Source organism: Bombus pyrosoma, linkage group LG1, assembly GCF_014825855.1.
Source record: "Bombus pyrosoma isolate SC7728 linkage group LG1, ASM1482585v1, whole genome shotgun sequence".
NCBI lineage: Eukaryota > Metazoa > Arthropoda > Insecta > Hymenoptera > Apidae > Bombus > Bombus pyrosoma.
This window is the reverse complement of record NC_057770.1, coordinates 321,023-338,187: the sequence shown is the minus strand read 5'-3', so window position 1 is coordinate 338,187 and position 17,165 is coordinate 321,023. Positions and strand designations below refer to the sequence as shown.

General features: G+C 50.0%; 2 protein-coding genes across 5 annotated transcripts in view; both read left to right on the top strand.

Moving 5' to 3' along the window:
• Nucleotides 1-2,831: 2,831 nt before the first annotated feature.
• Nucleotides 2,832-14,771, top strand: LOC122566659 (homeobox protein otx5-B-like). Of its 4 annotated transcripts, none has more exons than XM_043724255.1 (7): nucleotides 2,832-3,763; nucleotides 9,661-9,993; nucleotides 10,154-10,305; nucleotides 12,260-12,444; nucleotides 12,682-12,802; nucleotides 12,886-13,092; nucleotides 13,171-14,771. In XM_043724255.1, the coding sequence occupies exons 2-7, from the start codon at nucleotides 9,753-9,755 to the stop codon at nucleotides 13,270-13,272; spliced, it is 1,008 nt and encodes a 335-aa protein (XP_043580190.1). In that variant the 5' UTR covers nucleotides 2,832-3,763; nucleotides 9,661-9,752; the 3' UTR covers nucleotides 13,273-14,771. The 4 variants fall into 4 exon arrangements, with proteins under 4 accessions (XP_043580190.1, XP_043580159.1, XP_043580180.1 ...); XM_043724224.1 differs by having other exon boundaries at nucleotides 9,661-10,008; XM_043724245.1 differs by lacking the exon at nucleotides 2,832-3,763 and adding an exon at nucleotides 3,881-4,384 and having other exon boundaries at nucleotides 9,661-10,008.
• A 339-nt stretch (nucleotides 14,772-15,110) lies between these two features.
• The window catches only part of LOC122566516 (inactive tyrosine-protein kinase 7-like), a 36,382-nt gene continuing 34,327 nt past the window's right edge, over nucleotides 15,111-17,165 (top strand). The window contains exon 1 of the mRNA XM_043723904.1: nucleotides 15,111-15,344. Coding sequence (XP_043579839.1) covers nucleotides 15,305-15,344 — 40 coding nt within the window. The 5' untranslated portion in view covers nucleotides 15,111-15,304. The remainder of the gene's footprint in view (nucleotides 15,345-17,165) is intronic.

Below are 17,165 nucleotides of genomic sequence, written 5' to 3'. Positions count from 1 at the left end.
GAAAATACGGAGGCGTTCGGTCCGTCGTAAGGCATCTGCGATCGAAAAATATTCCCCCCGATCGGTGATTTGATCGCGAAGATTGCCGATAATACCCTGTAACCCCGAGACGTGTGTGACCCCGGCAGACTCGGTCGGCGAACGGAGTAATTCATTGACTTAGTAACTCGGTGACTTTCACCGGTGATTTACACGAAAGCCTCATAAGCGGCTTGCCTCAGTTTCAAATTCCCTCTCTCCCTGTCTTCTCTGTCCGTCTTTCTCTATTCGTCAAAGAGCCGTGCCTTGCGAGACCGCGAGCCAGAGAGGGAGGCAACTAGGTACTATCAGAAGCTACGGGATGAAAAGGAGCTACGCGGAGACACAAAGGAGGAAACGAGAGAGAAAGAGGAAAACAGATGGGAGAGCAGGGAAATCGGAAGGGATGGGAAGGCGGGCAAAGAGAGAGAGAGAGAGAGAGAGAGACAGAGCGAGGAAGAGGCCCGGGGGGAGAAGGTCGGAGAACGTAGCAAAGGTTATTTGCACCGAGTTGTCTTTTTTCGGTGCTTTTTGTTCGAACCGTTTGTCGAACGGCTCAGCCGGCTGATCTTCGGGATGATGAGCATGAACTACATTCTATATAAAACCTGGCAGAGTACTTTAAGCCTCGTACGAATGTGCTTTCGCGGTGTGCCACGGGGCGCCGGGCATCGATCGCTTAACGAGAGTCTCGCCCTTCGTTGATTGTGTATGTCCGAAGGTTTCCTGACTGATCGCCGCACCTCGAAATCCGTTGTTATCCTTCTTTTACCGATCAGAATCGCGCCTCGGACAGAGTCGCCCTTCGTTTCGTCGCGCGTCCTCTCTTCTCTCGTCGATCTCTCGATCCCGTTCGACCGGTGACGAAAATTCACGAGAAAGAATTGCTCGCGCGACTTTCAATCGTCCCACAGACGGACTACACATTTGTCCACGAACTCTCGCGTTCTTTAAATCGGAACGAGACACCGCGACTCGGGTAATCATCGGCTGTTGGATGACGCTTGTAATAATCTTTAAGCGCCGCGTTACGATAATTAAATCGGCGCGGCGGAACGAGCGCAGAAGATAACGAGGGCGCGAATGTTTGCTCGATGATGCAGTCGCCGTAACGAGCTGGCTGCGCGTCAAAATACACGGCGAAAGCAGCGGACATTCCGATACCGATATCGCGCTGGTACAGAGCTGGTGATTTTTTTCGTGAAACCCAACCGAAGCTTCGTCCACCGTTCGATGACGTTCGAGGTACTTGAAGCCGTTGACGCGAGTTACGCGTCGATGCTTTATTTCGTAATCGCGCGATATCAGAGAATAGGATAGCATCGCTGTTCGCGTTATCGGCGATTAACCGATATTAGCCGCACGAACGCTTCTTACCTCGATGCGTTATGCGTGATCGTAGGATTTGACGCGAAATCGACGCGAATATTAAACGGAATCATAGCGGCGACGATCGTACGAAACTAGGCTCGCCAACGAACCAACTCGTCGCTTTCTTCCCTGTATTTTCCAGCATACGCGTACATCCGTCTAGCGACAGGGACGTTTCTTCGACTCTTTACGTGGCAGGTAAGGCTTCTGTAATAACGTTGACTCGCGCGACGTAGAAACCGTTTAAACGAGAAAGAAAACAGGCGTGTAAGAGGAACGAATGGCGAAGAAACGGTGATTTTCTCGTGGTCGTGGATGCCGAGTCGAAACACGGATTTCCAACGAGTGGTCGGCGGGTTACTGGTGCGAAAAATAAGAAACTTGGGTGGGCCGGGCGCGCGTGTCACGTGGCGGCGAGTCGCGCGACGAGTCAATTGGTCAATGAGGAAAATTGGCTAAGAGTTCATGAATGGACCGGCGTGAATAAAGTGGCTGCATGTTAGTATAGGTTTATGGAAGCAAGCCGGTTTTAGCTACGCTAATAGCATAGTAATGCTGGCTGATCTTTTCGAAATCCCGTAAGAGCATTAACCGCTCGCACGTGAGCAAGCTAAATTGCTATGTTGTGGGTATACGCCCAGCTATGTAGCTATCACCTGGCTACAGGGCGTAACGAAAGGAGGAGAGTATCGCAGTCGAGGATTGACGTTCCGAGAAAAAGATAACTAGCTGGCGCGTTCGTCGAACGGGTTCCTCTTTTGCCTGTATAACGAGATTAACCGCGAACGTTTCGACTTGGACGGATACAACGACGCGGAGAATCGCGAACACCAAGTTCGATGAACGTCCCCGTTTGCGCGAACCAGACGTTCATCGCCTTGCAAGACGATCTCGCGATACGTGTTATTCGTCGAAGCGAAACGCGTCTTCGCTACGACTCGATCCGCTTCCTTCCAATCGCGTTGCCGATCCTTTTCTAATCGCCAGGCGATTCGTCTCGTCTCGTAGATCCGCGATCGTTCTTTGCCCTCCCCCCTTCGAAAAAGCAAGGCGATCCTCGCGTGGCGATCGACGTTGTTCGCGAGGCGGGCAACCGATCAGCCGAAGGGAGAACGGTGCGGGCAACCGTGTCCGTCCATTTTCTTCCATTTAGAATCTATTCGCGTATCTTTTCCGGATAGATGGAAGAAACAGAAAGAAAGGAAAGAGCGAAAGGGGGTGAAGAAGCGAGGGGAAGAGGAACTGGAAGCTCGGATATATTTTTAGAGACGGACTGTACGTAACGCGTCGTAACGGTGAGGAAGCGTTGCCATCGCGGTTGGTTAGGTTGGTTCGTGCGGGCCGTATCCATTGGTTCCCCACTACTTTGGTTAGGTCTGGATGCCACGGCCCTAGCCACGCCAACTTTCCACGAGCAGACGCTGTTCGACGTCGGTCGGGCCTTCGTCTCGTTCGCACTTTGCCTCCGCGTAGCTTCGTTTCTCCCTCGATTGCCCTTACTCCTTTCTATCCGAGGCAGTTTCGCGCGCGTTCTCTTTCCCATTCGGGTTGGCGTTCCTTCTCTTTCTCCGCGCAAACGCAGCCAACTTTCCGTCTCGTTCCTTCGCCACCTCCGAACTCGTTCGTTCTTTCTCCATCTCCATCGTTCGTCCGTCCTTCCCTTCGTTGCCAGAACTACCCCCTCTTCGAACGGTACCTCATCCCCTTCCGTGGTTGGATACTCCCCCTCGGCTCTCCCCCCTCGACCGGTAGGTAGTCCGGTCTCCCGCGCCGACAGCCAAGCGACCGAGCGAGCGCCCCCCTCGCGCATAACCCCTCGGCCAAGAGAGCGATCCGTAACAACTAAAGTTCTCGTGAAAAGTTGAGCTGGGCTCTCCTACGCCCTCCTGCTATAATAGCCGCCGCCGCGCTCGCTGCTCTCTCTACCTACCGTCTATCCCTGTCCATCTGTCCCGGGTTTGTCCCACATCCCGCACACGGAACGCTGCCGGCAGGAGAGAGCGAGAAAGACAGTGCCACGAACGGAACGAGTGCCGACCGCCGAGAAACAGAGAGGGATCCCGCGAACGGAAAGAGAAAAAGACAGAGACGCGACCGGATTAGGGAATAGAATAGTCATTATCGGTCTACATATTCGTGATATACTCTATCGGACATCCTCGGTAGTGCGAAACGTCGCGGCAGTAGCGACGAGCGTGTGTGCCGTGCGACCGATCAACCACTGGATACCTAACCTTTGTTTTCCAACCTGCTCAACGTCACCGGCATCACCGGCTCCACCTCGTATCCAGTCGATTCTTTATCGAGGATTACACCCTTTCGTAACGAGAACACCGCCGTCCACGTCGCTTCCAACCATTTCTACGATCCACGGGTAAGTACATTGTTTATTTTCACCTGGAGAGCAGCCTCGAGTGACTGCATTCCGTCACGCGAGTGTCGTCCGCGAGTGTCGTCAGCGAGTGTCATCTGCGAGCGTCGATCGAAGGGGACCCCGGCGAGATCGAGCTCCGGAACGAGCTGGACGATTCGTTCGCCGCGATTCCTCCAGTAACATCGTGCCTATCGCGTCGACCGTGCCGATGAGAGATCGCGCGTGTGATTTAAAAAAAAAGAGAAAAAAATCGTCCAGATGTTCGCGACGTAGGAATCGCGAACGCTTACGCTGACACGAAGCGCGTTACGGTGACCAAGAATCACCGACGACGTTCGTTTATCGATCGGATGTTTACTCGTTTCGTAATAGCAACTGGGCTTCCCTTTGCGAGTACATCGGATTCTCGCAATTTACGAGGCACGGCTCGCTCGCAAGGTGAACGACGATAATTCACGCACGCGAATGTCTATAGTCGTTGATTCGTAACGTTCGAACGCGATATCTCGTGGGCTACGTTTCGCATGGATAAATATCTTTCTGCTTTGACGTACGATCGATTCGCGGCTGGCTACGAAAATCTTTCCCACGGAATGTCTCCAGGAAACAGAGAGGAGAATCGTACGGTATCAATTTTTATAGACGTAGGGTTATCTGTGCGATTACTTTTCGCGGTAAATGGAAAAAAAGAAAAGCGACAGATAGCCGGAGGGCAGGGGAAAACCCAACCAATGGAATCAAATTCGGACGCTGCGGTGCGCGAAAACCTCGAAAATGCCGGCATTTAATCGGCGAGGCGTACGCCGAGCTTTCATTCAACCAAAGAGGGAATATAAATCCGCGGGCGTACGTGCCCTGCAATATTCCCAAACAACGAGAGAACTTTTTCCCGAATCACGAAAAAAACACTGGCAAATTACACTGATTCATAAATAACTGCGCGCTGCAACGTCCAGCTACCCGTGTATTTATATATATATATAAATAAATAAAATATATCTGCAACTATATGCATATAATAGATAGTCGAGGTAAACGTAGCACTGCGACGAAAACTAAGCATTTCGATTGTTTTGTAAAAAAAAAATACCATCGAAGAATCTACTCAGCGCTCCACAAAACGACACAATTTGCAAATAGGTAGTTTCATCTTTTTATTTTTATATAAAATAACATGTCGATAAAAAAAAAAAAAAAAGAACATTCCATCGGTAGCGTTGTTGCACGCAAGCGTCGGTACACGTTTTATTAATTACAGCCGGTATCGGTTAGCGGGTATTTTCTCCCTGTTGTCGGTTCGCAGTTAAATAACCGCACGACGTTGTCATAAAAAATTTAATCCGCTCGTATTTTTTCTCGCGTCACTGTTCCATTAAACGATTCGCAAATCGCGTGAAAAAGTAACTTCTTCTCGCTAGAAATGTACCGAGTTTGTCTGGTTGCATGAACGATAGCTACGCGATACGCACGACGAGTCTGCCGATCTCGTTGTCGACCGAATCGAGCGAAACTGGAACACCGTGTCGTAAGGGAACGCGTACGTTCCGCGGAAGCCCGTAACGACACCGACAGGGTTTTTCGAAGGAAATTACGCGCGAATCGCGACGACGCGACGGAACGTCCGTTCGCGGAAACGATTCCACGGGACAATTCGGTTCCCGAAACGTTCGACCGTGGCAGAGCGTCGAGAGAGTTGGCCAGCAGGATTTCCACGGAAATAATCTGCTTACGGTAATCTTCTTGGCTTGCCTCCCTCCCGGTTAAGGTCCGCCTTCCACGAGGAGGACCTTCGGTCTCCTCGTCGTGCATACGCGGTGAAACATCCTTCCCGTGAGCGGAGAACGCTTCGAATTCTAGTCGGCATCAGGTTTTCGCAACGTATCGAGGACGTTATATCGTTCCTTTTTGCCGCTCCTATGCAACGAACGGACGTAAAGAGTTTAAGAGCGAGGTTAAGGCGTCTGTTGGAGAGAACGCAGCGATAGTACGTGGTAAACGGTTGGGAAACGTTCGAGTATCGAAGTACCAACGAACGAACGAACGAACGAAGGAGAGCGAGAATGAAAACGAGAACGAAGGTGCTAATTCCGATCGTCGAGTGTTGCGACGAGTTCGAAGAAGAGAATCGTGTCACGTGTGATTGGTTTCAAGATGGCAAGCGAAGCTGCGGAGAAGACGCGGTCACCGCGTGAACGGCAAGGAACAGCAACCTTCTGGAAATTGGCTCGAGATCGGTAAGTTTGGTCGGTCGTGGAAAGAAGACGGGAAGAATGAAAGCAAAAGAAGAAAGGAAACGGAAGAACGCGAAGAAAAAAGGAAGAGCTGATCCCCGAGGAGAAGAGGATAGCGCAACCCCATTGGAATGTTTTTTCTTGCAACCGAGAATAAAACCTAACTATCCGAGTGAGAGAACAGCTTCGAAGATAGGTATATACATACATATATATGTCTAGTTCATGGTATTTCCACGGGAATTAAGTTTTACGCTCAATGAACGCACAACAACGGCGTCCTTCGGGCTAAATTGCATTGAATGCGACTCGGCGAAGAAACGTTTCCTCGTGACTACGTGGATACCACCTCTTAGCGGAGGTATTCAACTGCGATTCTGTACAAGACGCCCGCGGACAGGTTTTTGTTCCGTGGAAAAGCCCGCCCTCGACTTTGAAGCACCAAGACGCGATCTTTTTTCTTCCCGGAGGACGATCTCTGGAAGCGCCCGACGCTCCGCCGCTCCGACACCTCGTGACGCGATTCCGACCGTCGTTCGAAGGGAAAGACGGGAAGAGATTTTGCAATAACGATCGCGGTCGCCAGCAACCAGTCGTTGAAATGCATATTTGGTAAAATCGGTTAATACGCGACGAGTACTTTCTGGCTTTTTCTGGTGCTACCAGCGCGCACCGCCCTCCTCTTCACGCACAGACTATACGACGTACGGTACACGTCCATTGTGGACGCCCGGAGCGAGAGAGTGCTCTTCAGGAACAATGCGGTTGTGTGCAAACACTCCTGGAAACAATGCGGCCGGAACTTAACTTTCCGCGGTAGCTTCGCTAGAGTCGCTTCTTGTGCGCGGCCGAATATAACTTCGGCGGAAATTCTGCTCGCAGACTTCTCCAAGTCCGTTGTATTTCTTCTTTCGATCGCGTTACGCTGCCTCGCAACCACATTTGCGCCAGCCATTTGCGAGAAATCGGCTCTGCTCCATCGAAGATTTATCGTTTCAACGGGTACGCGCTTTCGATACTTTCGCGAACGCATCCGCTTCCTTTAATCCGATCGCGATTAATTAAACGCCGAAGAAGCTCGTCGCTTCCGCACGATTGGCGGACTTCGGTCGACGGAAAGCGGAGGGCGAGTAATAGGCGCACGTGGCCATCGTCAACGAATCGTCGAATTCGCAGATACTATCCGTCGAATATTCGCGTTTCGAATTCTTAAGCGCGTGGGCGCAACCCCCGAGACAGCGGGCACACGCGATACGCAATAATGGGGATTTAACAGTCATTAGGGACAACGTGCCGGTATATACGTCGATTGGTAACACAAAGTGTTTGCAGTAGGGCCGAACTGACGAAGGGCGAGGGTGGGGGTGACTGGTTGCAGCGGGAGATCGATTCATCGGGGGTGGAAAAGGCAAGCTCTCCATCTTTCTCCGACTCGCACCGTTTCTCTCTGCCTTTGCGTTACAGCAGGGTCGTAGACTACTCGAGTGCCCTCGAGGGCCAATCGAGTGGTGACTTGGGCATTTTGTCCACACTTGGCGGTCTGTAACAAGTGCATTGTCCTGTGCGCCGAACTGCACAAAGATAAAGAGACTACTTCTGGCTACCGCGACTAGAGAGAATTCTCGAGCACCTCACCACCCCCTTTTCGACTTTCCGCGTTCGCGGCGTACTTTTAATATCACGACAGTGTAAATAAGTGTGGCAGGTTCGCGATAGAGTCCGCACTCCCCTATAGGTCACTGGTCTTTGTTTCGAAAACCGTAGCACCCCCTTCTGCAACTCGTAACCGCTCGTTTAAATTAAATGTTCGCGCCGATATCGGTGGATTCGCGGCACGCGGCTTGTCCGGCGCGAAAAACCGCAGGTACGAAGGGGCGAGTGAATCGCGGAAAAATCCAGACACCGAATATTGCCAACCGATGATTGTTTGCACGTTTCTCAGCCATACGTCGCGTCGGCTGGCTTGTAACGAGTGCTTTGTGGCTAGTGTAAAGCGCAGCAGTGCACAAAGGTAGAGATTCGCGCCTGACTTACTTCACGAGGACCCTCGAGAGCAGCCGCCCTTTCTTCGCTGGCCTTCTTTTCATAGTGAGCCAAATTTTAATATAGCGTGCCGGGAAAGAGGCGTCACGGGGAAGCTCGTGCTTTATGGATTCTCTTTCACCGAGCTGAAACTTCATTTCGGAGGAAGGATCTCCGGCAAAGAACGTAATTAAACGGACAAGTTATCGCGACTATACTGTTTCGAACGACGCTTCAACCTCCTCTGTGCTTCTCGCTTTTTCTTTTTTCTTCGAATCAATGACCACCGAGATAGATAACTCGTTAACCGATGAATTATAAACGATCGAAAATTCGACTTCCCTCGATTCCACAACTATAGCCTTTTACCCCCTGGTAAGGCGCGGTTCAACTTTCGATCGCGAACGCAACGGGCCACGATATACTGCGAAAATCGAGCGCCACTCGAGTATCTCATCCATATTTGAGCGAAGCAACTTTCGCTCGAGTAATCGTACGAGTACCCTGGTGAGCACCCTTCACGCGTCCTTGTTCCTTTCATACGAAACTTGTAGTTCCGTCGCAGCGACCATCCAAATGGAAACAATGCTTTATTAAAGTGGATTTATCGATGTGAAATTTCATTTCGAGCAAGTGCACCATTGAAAACACGATCTACAGCGAACCGGGAAATTGCTTCTGCCGCAGATAGAAATCCTTCGTTGCTGTATACGAGTGTGTCAGTTCGACGAATGTTTTTCTCACACGGACCGGCGTCGTCTTCGTTTCACGAGCCAGCAACGAGCAATTTCGAGACGACAGTTGGTCGCCTTCCGCGCCGTTGTCGTCATCCGATTGTTTTTCACGTTGCACGTGTTAATTACCGGGCGATTAGCTTACCTTAATCCGAAACACATGCTAGGCGGCAGCCTCTCCCCGCCTTGGACACATCGACGTCGACGAAGAACGATATTGCCGATGGTCCGACACGACGCCGCTACAGATGCGAGACGCGAGGACGGCGATAAATGGAAAGGCAAATAAATTAATACAAGTCTGGATGCGAGGATGCGAGATCGAAAGGCGAGAGGAATGGGACCGATAGACCGACGTTCTTGACTTTGTAATCGGAGAGGATAAAACGCGGCTTAAGTAGCGGCTAAACGTGAAACGGAAAGGCTACGGCGCGTATCTCGAAACATCCGCGGGCTCACCCCCTTTTCGACGTCGTTCTCGGTTTTCGAGTGGACGGCACGTTTTCGGAATTAGCCTGCGCGTCGTCGTCCACGGGGTCATCGGGAGAGAGGGGGAATAGCTTCGAAAAATGACGGAGTCGTGTTGCATCTTCTTTGGATTATCCGACGTAGCCACCTGTCAACCGCGTCGTTACGCGATCGGTTTCGATATTCGTACATACCGGCCAGCAGCTTTCCATTGTCCACGTTTGACGCGACGTTCGTCCCTCGTTCGTGGTGGTTAGGTTACCCGATACTTAACCGATAATAATCGTTTCCCAAGAATTTGGAATTTCGCTACGATTACCTCGTAGATCGATTTCCACGACCACTTGGACGTTTCCGCTGCCACATTGAGCTAGAGAAACGATGAATGGCAGGGGATGCGATTGGCCTGTTGCAAATACCGTGTTGTGAATTCGAATTTCAGAAACAGCAGCTAATTGCGAGGAGCGGAGGAGGTTTGTGTAGACTCGGCCGCGAGGCGGGCGGGTGGTCGTGGTGGGGGCCGAGGGGGTGGTGATGTGGCCGAACAGCCTCGGCGGTACATCCGGCTGCAGCGGGGGCGCCGGCGCCACCGATCTCGGGGGCCTCGCCGCCTCCACCACCTCGGCCTCCGATCTATTCGGGCCCGCCGCTTTCGGGGCGTCCGCGGCCGGGCCCTACGGCGCCCTCAAGACCAACCCTTACGTCAGCGCTCTTGGTATGCCGCCTATCGAGGCACTTCACTCCACCATTGGCTACCCTGGTTGTACTCCCGCCGGTGAGTCCTACTACTGTGAGTGCCCCTCATTCTCTCTATACTATTAATAAATTCATTTAATTGAAACTACTATTGCAGTTATTATTAGCTTTAACGATACTTGTAAGAGTGGAAAGTTTCGCACGCAGATATATCACGATCCTAATGTTCTCTGTCAAAGGTAACCCAAGGAAGCAACGCAGGGAGCGAACGACGTTCACCCGGGCGCAGTTGGACGTTCTCGAGGGACTGTTCTCAAAGACCAAATACCCGGATATTTTTATGCGGGAGGAAGTAGCGATGAAGATCAATCTACCAGAGTCGAGAGTGCAGGTATGTCGAGATAGTTTTAAAGCAAGGCGCGAGGATGTCGGTTTCTGCCAGCGGCGAAACGATACGGGGAGACGTTGATCGGTGTTTCGTTACCGAGGGGTTGTAGTGTCGGCATGCAGATAGTAGTAGTGTCTCGTACGCAACATCGATTTACCGAACGCTCGTGTTTCCTGGACACGGGGTGTTAACTAAGTTACTAGGTTTACCCCGTAAGTGCGTTCGCATCGTCGAGTGAAAAAAATTCCCATCGAATTCCATCGGTCGGGACGCTTTCCGAACTGTTTCGGCAGCTTTGACCGAATGAAAAAAGGAAATTTCCGTGACAAAAATGGTCGAATGACGTGCGGCGATTCGTGGAATCGTCGAATCGTTACACTGTCACGAACGAATTCGTGTCGTGCGGATCGACTTTCGAAGCCAACAATCTCCGAAAACGTGTCCGTGCATATTCCACCCTCATCACGGGCGGAAAGGGCGCGCTGCATCCGCAATTGCGGGCCAACGCACCTGGTCCCAGCCCCGTAAATGAATTGAATGGGTCCAACCGGGTCCATAGTCTTGCGCACGTTCGTCCTCGACTGCAAAACCGGAACCTTCTCTTCACGACTCGTGTTTTCTGACCCCTGCGCGGCTTTTCAATTGAACCAAACCACCGGACAACGTGATCGCGCTTCCCGTCGAATCTGACGGTCTCCTAATAGCTTTCTACGTGCAAGTATAACACCCGTCTTCGCGATAGTCGTTCGTTTTTTTTTCTTTTTTCTCTACGTCGATCGTAAGTGCCACATGTCGCGATTTAGAGGCGACAGAGACAAAGCAAAGTCTTTAGCGGTGTAACGAGGATGGGTTAAAACTAGGGAATTCGTATAGAGTACGTAGGAACATACACCAGGGAGCAGCTTCAGTGGCAGAACGCGGGTTGCTCGTGTCGTTCCCCAGAAAATCCGTAGAAACCCAAGCTCACCTCTCCGCTTCTAACATTGATCGCGCAGGGCTTCTCTAGGCTCCTCTCTTTCTCTGCTCTCCCTCTCCTCCTTGCTCTCACCTCCCCCCCGTCTTCGTCCCTCCCTTTTCCTCGTCTCTTTATTCTCCCTCTTCGTTCTTCCAGCCGTTTCGTTCACTCTCCTTCTCCTTCTGCAAAGGTCGTTCTCGCGTTCTGGAAATCTAGGAGGGCGAACGACGGATCGAAGGACGAACCATGTCTGTCGCGTACTCCGACAGCGAAATCAACGTCGATAGATGTCTGTAACCAAAGTATCGTTTCTCGATTAAATAATTACGTGCAATTCGAACCCCCTCGCCGCTTGTCGGCAACGATGGAACTTTGGAACTTATACAAACGTTCGTCGAACGATTTGCAGACTATTAACTTTCCATCTCGTCAGCCATTCGATCTCGTTTGCCATCGTCGTCAGTGATGTGATCCGCGCATTAATCTTGTAGCATCGACGGAAAGCGTGGACCGATAGTCAAAGTGGATGATAACGAAAAGCGCGCGTGCGGTATCTGAGTTGGGAGGAAAAATCGGAAGCTGGCAAAATTATTCCATTAGCGAAAGTTTGCCCTCGCGTCAACTTGTTTGCCTTCTGTCATTTCGTTGCATCAGCGGACGCGAACAAGTATGATACGCGTCGGTTTCTCTCCGCGTTATCGAAGCCGGCTTGATTGGTAATTGATAGTTGCATCGGTGCTGTATTCCCTTATAATTGGCTATTACGCCAGCTTTATGAAAGCTCTGTACACCATTCCGTGCTCGTTTCCTATGAGACCTGCACCTCGCCGCGATTCAACGGGAATAAACATGGATGGAAAGCTGCTTTCAGCCATTTATTGAAAAAAAGTAGGTAAACGTAGGTATTTCGTTTTCTATGTCTCGTCGGACAAAACACGCGTATTCGAATATTCGCGTTTCTTCCACGGAACGATCATGAATTTTAAGTCGCGCGTGCCGTAGGTGTGGTTCAAAAATCGCAGGGCCAAGTGCAGGCAGCAACAGAAGCAACAGCAACAACAACAGGACAAAGCACCGAGGTCGAAAAAGCCCTCCGGGAATCCAAGCAACAATCCGCCCTCTGGAAAAAGTCCTTCGATTGCTACCACGCCCACGCCTGCTGCGGCGGTGCCTGCCACAACACCTCTGTAAATATCGCTTTACGTTGATATATTTCTTCTGTACAAAACCCGAGCTGTCGTCATTTTTATTTCACGAAAAGAGAATTTCTTTCAATACGAATGCAAAGATTAATAGGCGATCGAACGATGACGAACGGTGCAGCGCGTCTTAAATTATCACCTTCGAAGATGCTCGTGTCGTTCCACTCTATCGAGTATCGATTTGCAACATCAGTTTTTTATAGTTTTAATTCGTTTGCGTAGGAGCGGAGGTACAGGTGGTTCAGCGGCCAGCTCGCCGGCTCTTCTGAGGGATTCTCCTCAGTACAAACCAGCAGGAAGCGCAACCAGTTTGCTCTTGGCTACCAGTACGACCCCACCGAGCGTAAGTTATCGACCAAAAACACGTTCCCTAAAAACTTTTTACCCGCGGTGGATAAGGGCTTCAGAGAGTTGCCGGCTTTTCAGTTAGGGGGAACGGTGTACAGCAGTGGAGGCAGTAGCAGTAGTATCTGGAGCCCGGCTGTTACGGAGAGCGGCGGAGGATTCCCCGGTGACCATCAGAGGTTAGCGTGGACCACAACCACGTCTCAACAACAGTGCTATCAGAATTACTCTTCTTACTATACTAATATGGATTATCTTTCTCCCGCCTCGCATCAATTAAACGTCGTGGTAAGCACGAGCATCTAACGAATCGAACAATCTATCGTTTGCTACATATACGGGGAACATTCTTTGAATCATGCGCAGGATGGCGGTGGAAGCAGTTTAGACAATACATGGAGTAAAACGAGGGACGAAAGTGCTTCGTCCTGGTTTTATAACAGCGCCGGATGGGGCGATCGGAAGTGAATCGCAGAGTCGCCGGTTGATGGAAACGTCAAGGCTTCGGTACATATCATCGACAATAGCTAAACGGACTACTCTGACGGTCAATGGCGATCGCTGTTATTGGTACGCGAAACACGGCCAAAGACAGTCCCCTTCGTGTTAGACATATCGTTGAACCTCGGTACTTTGCCGTATGGCTCGTGAGTGCCATATCCGTTCTCTTGCGTTCCAATGAATCACGTAGTCGAATTTAAATCGGCGTGTTCGTTTCGAGAGTACGAGCTAAGTAACTGGTTGTAACGCGAACAAAGCGAATGAGCGAAGTATTTGAAGCGTGAACCGTTTAAATTTAGCTGTCTCGACGTGACTTTCGATTTAACCAGATGCAACTCGGTACTTTGTATATTCGATCTATCGTTCCTCTACGTTAAAATGTGCAATTTGATAACGATTATCACGAATCCTTTCCGTTCTTTGTATGTACGCTCGCTTGTTATTATCCTAGTTATCTCGAGAGTAGAGATCGACGAGAGCATTTCGGACGAGAAGGGCGAGAGGGAGTGGAGCGATCGCGTTACATCGTCTTTCCTCCCCGCTTACAGTCAGTGTTACACACATGTGATACCGTTTGTACACGGGAATTCATCTACCGAACGTATCTTGTTGCGCGAAATCACGAATTTTCTAATCGTATACTGTGCCAAAGGTAATCGTTCGCGAGAGGATCGAACCTTTCGGTGTCAGGGAGACACTCTAATGTATATAATATACATAGGCTTGCGCCGTTTGGAAGAATCAACGTAGTTAGGTAGAATTTTGCAAAGAGCAACGGCAAAATAATGTCGGCCCTTATCTTCGTTATCTTCGTTAAAGATTTCTCGAGAAACAAAAGTTATGTACGGATATGCGCGTGTACGAATACCATGACACGTACCGTGTACATAAGTTATATATATATACAAGGACATACTGATCATCTGTGTACATATGTACCATTTTCTAAAAAGTAATTACGAACCGATAGGATATTTCGAGGATGATCGTCGTTATCCAAAGGTCGCTATTTTAATTCTAGTATTCGTATAAATCTATGATGGGGGTTTAATTCGTTTTACTTTGAATAATTATACTGTGTAAATAAAAAAAAAAAAAAAAATTTGCGCGCATGCTCAACACAGAGTGCTAGGCGAAATTTATATTTTCACTTTTTCGGTCCTTTTCACTAAGGTCGATGTAAGAAACGAGACGTCACTTCTCACTTGCGCGATCACTGGCACCTCGACTAACGCAGAGATCGATGCGTTGTACGTAACAAAGGGCTCGAGAGATAAAAATCAATATGTAAAGTGACAAAAAAAAAGAAAAAAAAAGGATATAGTAAACGTAGGGATGTAAGTAATATGGTCGTTTAGGTTGTTATTATAAATATTATCGATAACGATACTACGATTATCGACAAAGACAACAACGACGTACGTGTAATAAGATGTATGAAATAATATATGAAATTTGAATTGTAATCTGTCTCGTTCTTTCGACCATCTTCACACCGTCCCAACTTTCTTTCTCAGGTGATTTTTCAAATATTCTTTCTTGAATTTTACACGATCCGAAACCACTTCGTAGAAACACCGAACGACAAATTAGCGATTTCGTTTCGATGGAAATTTTTGAATTTGAAATACCGCGCACCAGTTCGTGGACAAGAACCGTTCGCGTACGCGTCGGTAACTGGTTGGACACGCCGATTTAGAGCACCATCTAGCGGCAACAGGCTGATTTAGGGCATCGGCCGTGAACCCCGCGAGCAGGGGTCGCTACGACGCGGCGTGGGTTAGTGGCCCTCAGTATCGCGCGTCGTTCCGTGGTGTTCGGTTGGATTGTTCCCGGTTTCGCGTGGTGTGTTGGTCGGTTGGCAAGCAAGCTTCACACGGAAGAAAAATAGAATGACAGCGACGTGAGGATTCTGATACACGGGAACGGTCTTCCTGCTCAGTCTCTCCCCGAGCGAGTTTCGAGCCGCGCGTTTCTTCAGGTCGAAGCCATCGAAAGGATGTGGCGTCTCGACGCAGCTACGCTTTTGCTCTGCTTTCGTGAGTACCGTATATACGTACAATATACGCACGTAACTACGATTCGAAGGATCCTTTCCCCACTCTCTCTAGGCTTACCCTTGTTGGTGTCAGTGAATCGCAAAAAGACAGATGGGGAAAGAGCAACGATATTATCGATAGAAACGGTTTCGTCTGTCGCTCGAAATCGTTTATCCCAAGTTTTACAACTCGTCGGCCTTATATCGTGCTCCATTGCGTTCTTCTTTCGCCGGTCCTGCTATAATTACTTGATTAATTGGTCTTAACTATCGCAACGAGCAATTGCATCGCCACTGCAATCTCTTTTCCAACGAATACGTTCCTCCGCGAATGTAATTCCGTGCCGAAGCATTTAGTCCAGATCGTTTTATTCGTAAATAATCTTGTTTTCATCTCATCGTTGATCGCGCGCGTCTTTCACGAACGTTCCGTTCGACGGTATACAAATTCCCGGAACGGAGCATCAAAGGATGGAAAGAACGTACGCAGGTAGAATATCGAGCATTGACCGATAATGAGAGGAGCGCGGTGGCGAAGCCGTATCGATGGCCCTTTAACACTGTCGGCGAATTCGCCATTCGAAAAGAACGAGTTGTAGCTGCAATTTGCAGTCGGTAGGCCGAATCAGTCCTGCCGATCTCTGCGCGGCCGATGTACGACGATACGTCGTTGATAATGATGCCAATGCCGCTGCTGATGGTTAGTGGTGTTGGTGGTGTATCGTCGGCAGCGTGGTAGTCGGGTGGATGCTGGCTACGATCTTTCTCCATCGTCCATGATGCCGGCCGGTAACCCACTCCTGCCGCCTCTCTCTCTCTCTCTCTCTTTCTCTCTCTCTGCCCCCATCTCTCCCTCTCGAAGAGGAGAACCGGTTCGATAGCCATGCACACCTAGAAAGCGAATATACGCAGACTCGGCGGAAAAGGGGGGCCATATTACGTATCCACCTACCTAATATCGACGGTAACGTCGTATACGTGCGGCTGCACGTGTAATTAGTAGCGATGGCTGCGAACACTAGTCGGACAAAGATGACACCGGCCGCGCAATGTACGAGAGAGATTTCCCTGGCGTTTTAAAAAAACGCCAAACAAACGGCCGATTTATCGCCGTGCTCTCGCCTCTGTTTACAAGACCCGTTCACGAGCAACTCGTTGGTCTTTCGCACAAAGCCTCGTTTCGTCCTTATCTCGTGATCTGTAAATACGTATTTGGAGCGGCTCGAATCGATCTTCGCTCCGATCGCAAAATGCACTTTTAGCAACGCTATTGCGGTAGGATTCAGCGGCTTAAATTTAGATTCGAGTCGAGGACGTTATAAAAGATGGAATGGACCGGGGTCCAAATAGAATTGCCGACTCGGACCATCTGGGCTGCATCTTCGATCGTGCCCGCCTCTGAAAATTATTTAGCTACGCGGATGCTTTTTTGCGAAGCGTGAAACCGGCTACCGATAAAAACACGTTGGATACGTGTTCATAAATAACGATCTAAGGCGGGTCGAGGGAGCGTTCACGGCGATGTTGCAGCGGCGCGGCATAAACAGGCTCGCGCGGGACTTTGATCGGTTTCTCGAACCGAGTCGAATCGGATCGAATCGGCTGGCATGGATCGGCGAGGCGATGCAAGGACGGCGCACACCGCACGCGGCTCCTTCCTTTAAACGTGGTCGTGGTTGCGCCGATGGATGGATCATATCGCCGGTATCCCCGCTTCGCTCCACTTTTCCTTTCTCCGCCTGTTGCCCCGGTACCGACCACTTGGCTATTCATCTTGGTCCGGTGCTCCTAATTACACGTCTCGGGTTACGGATGAGAACGA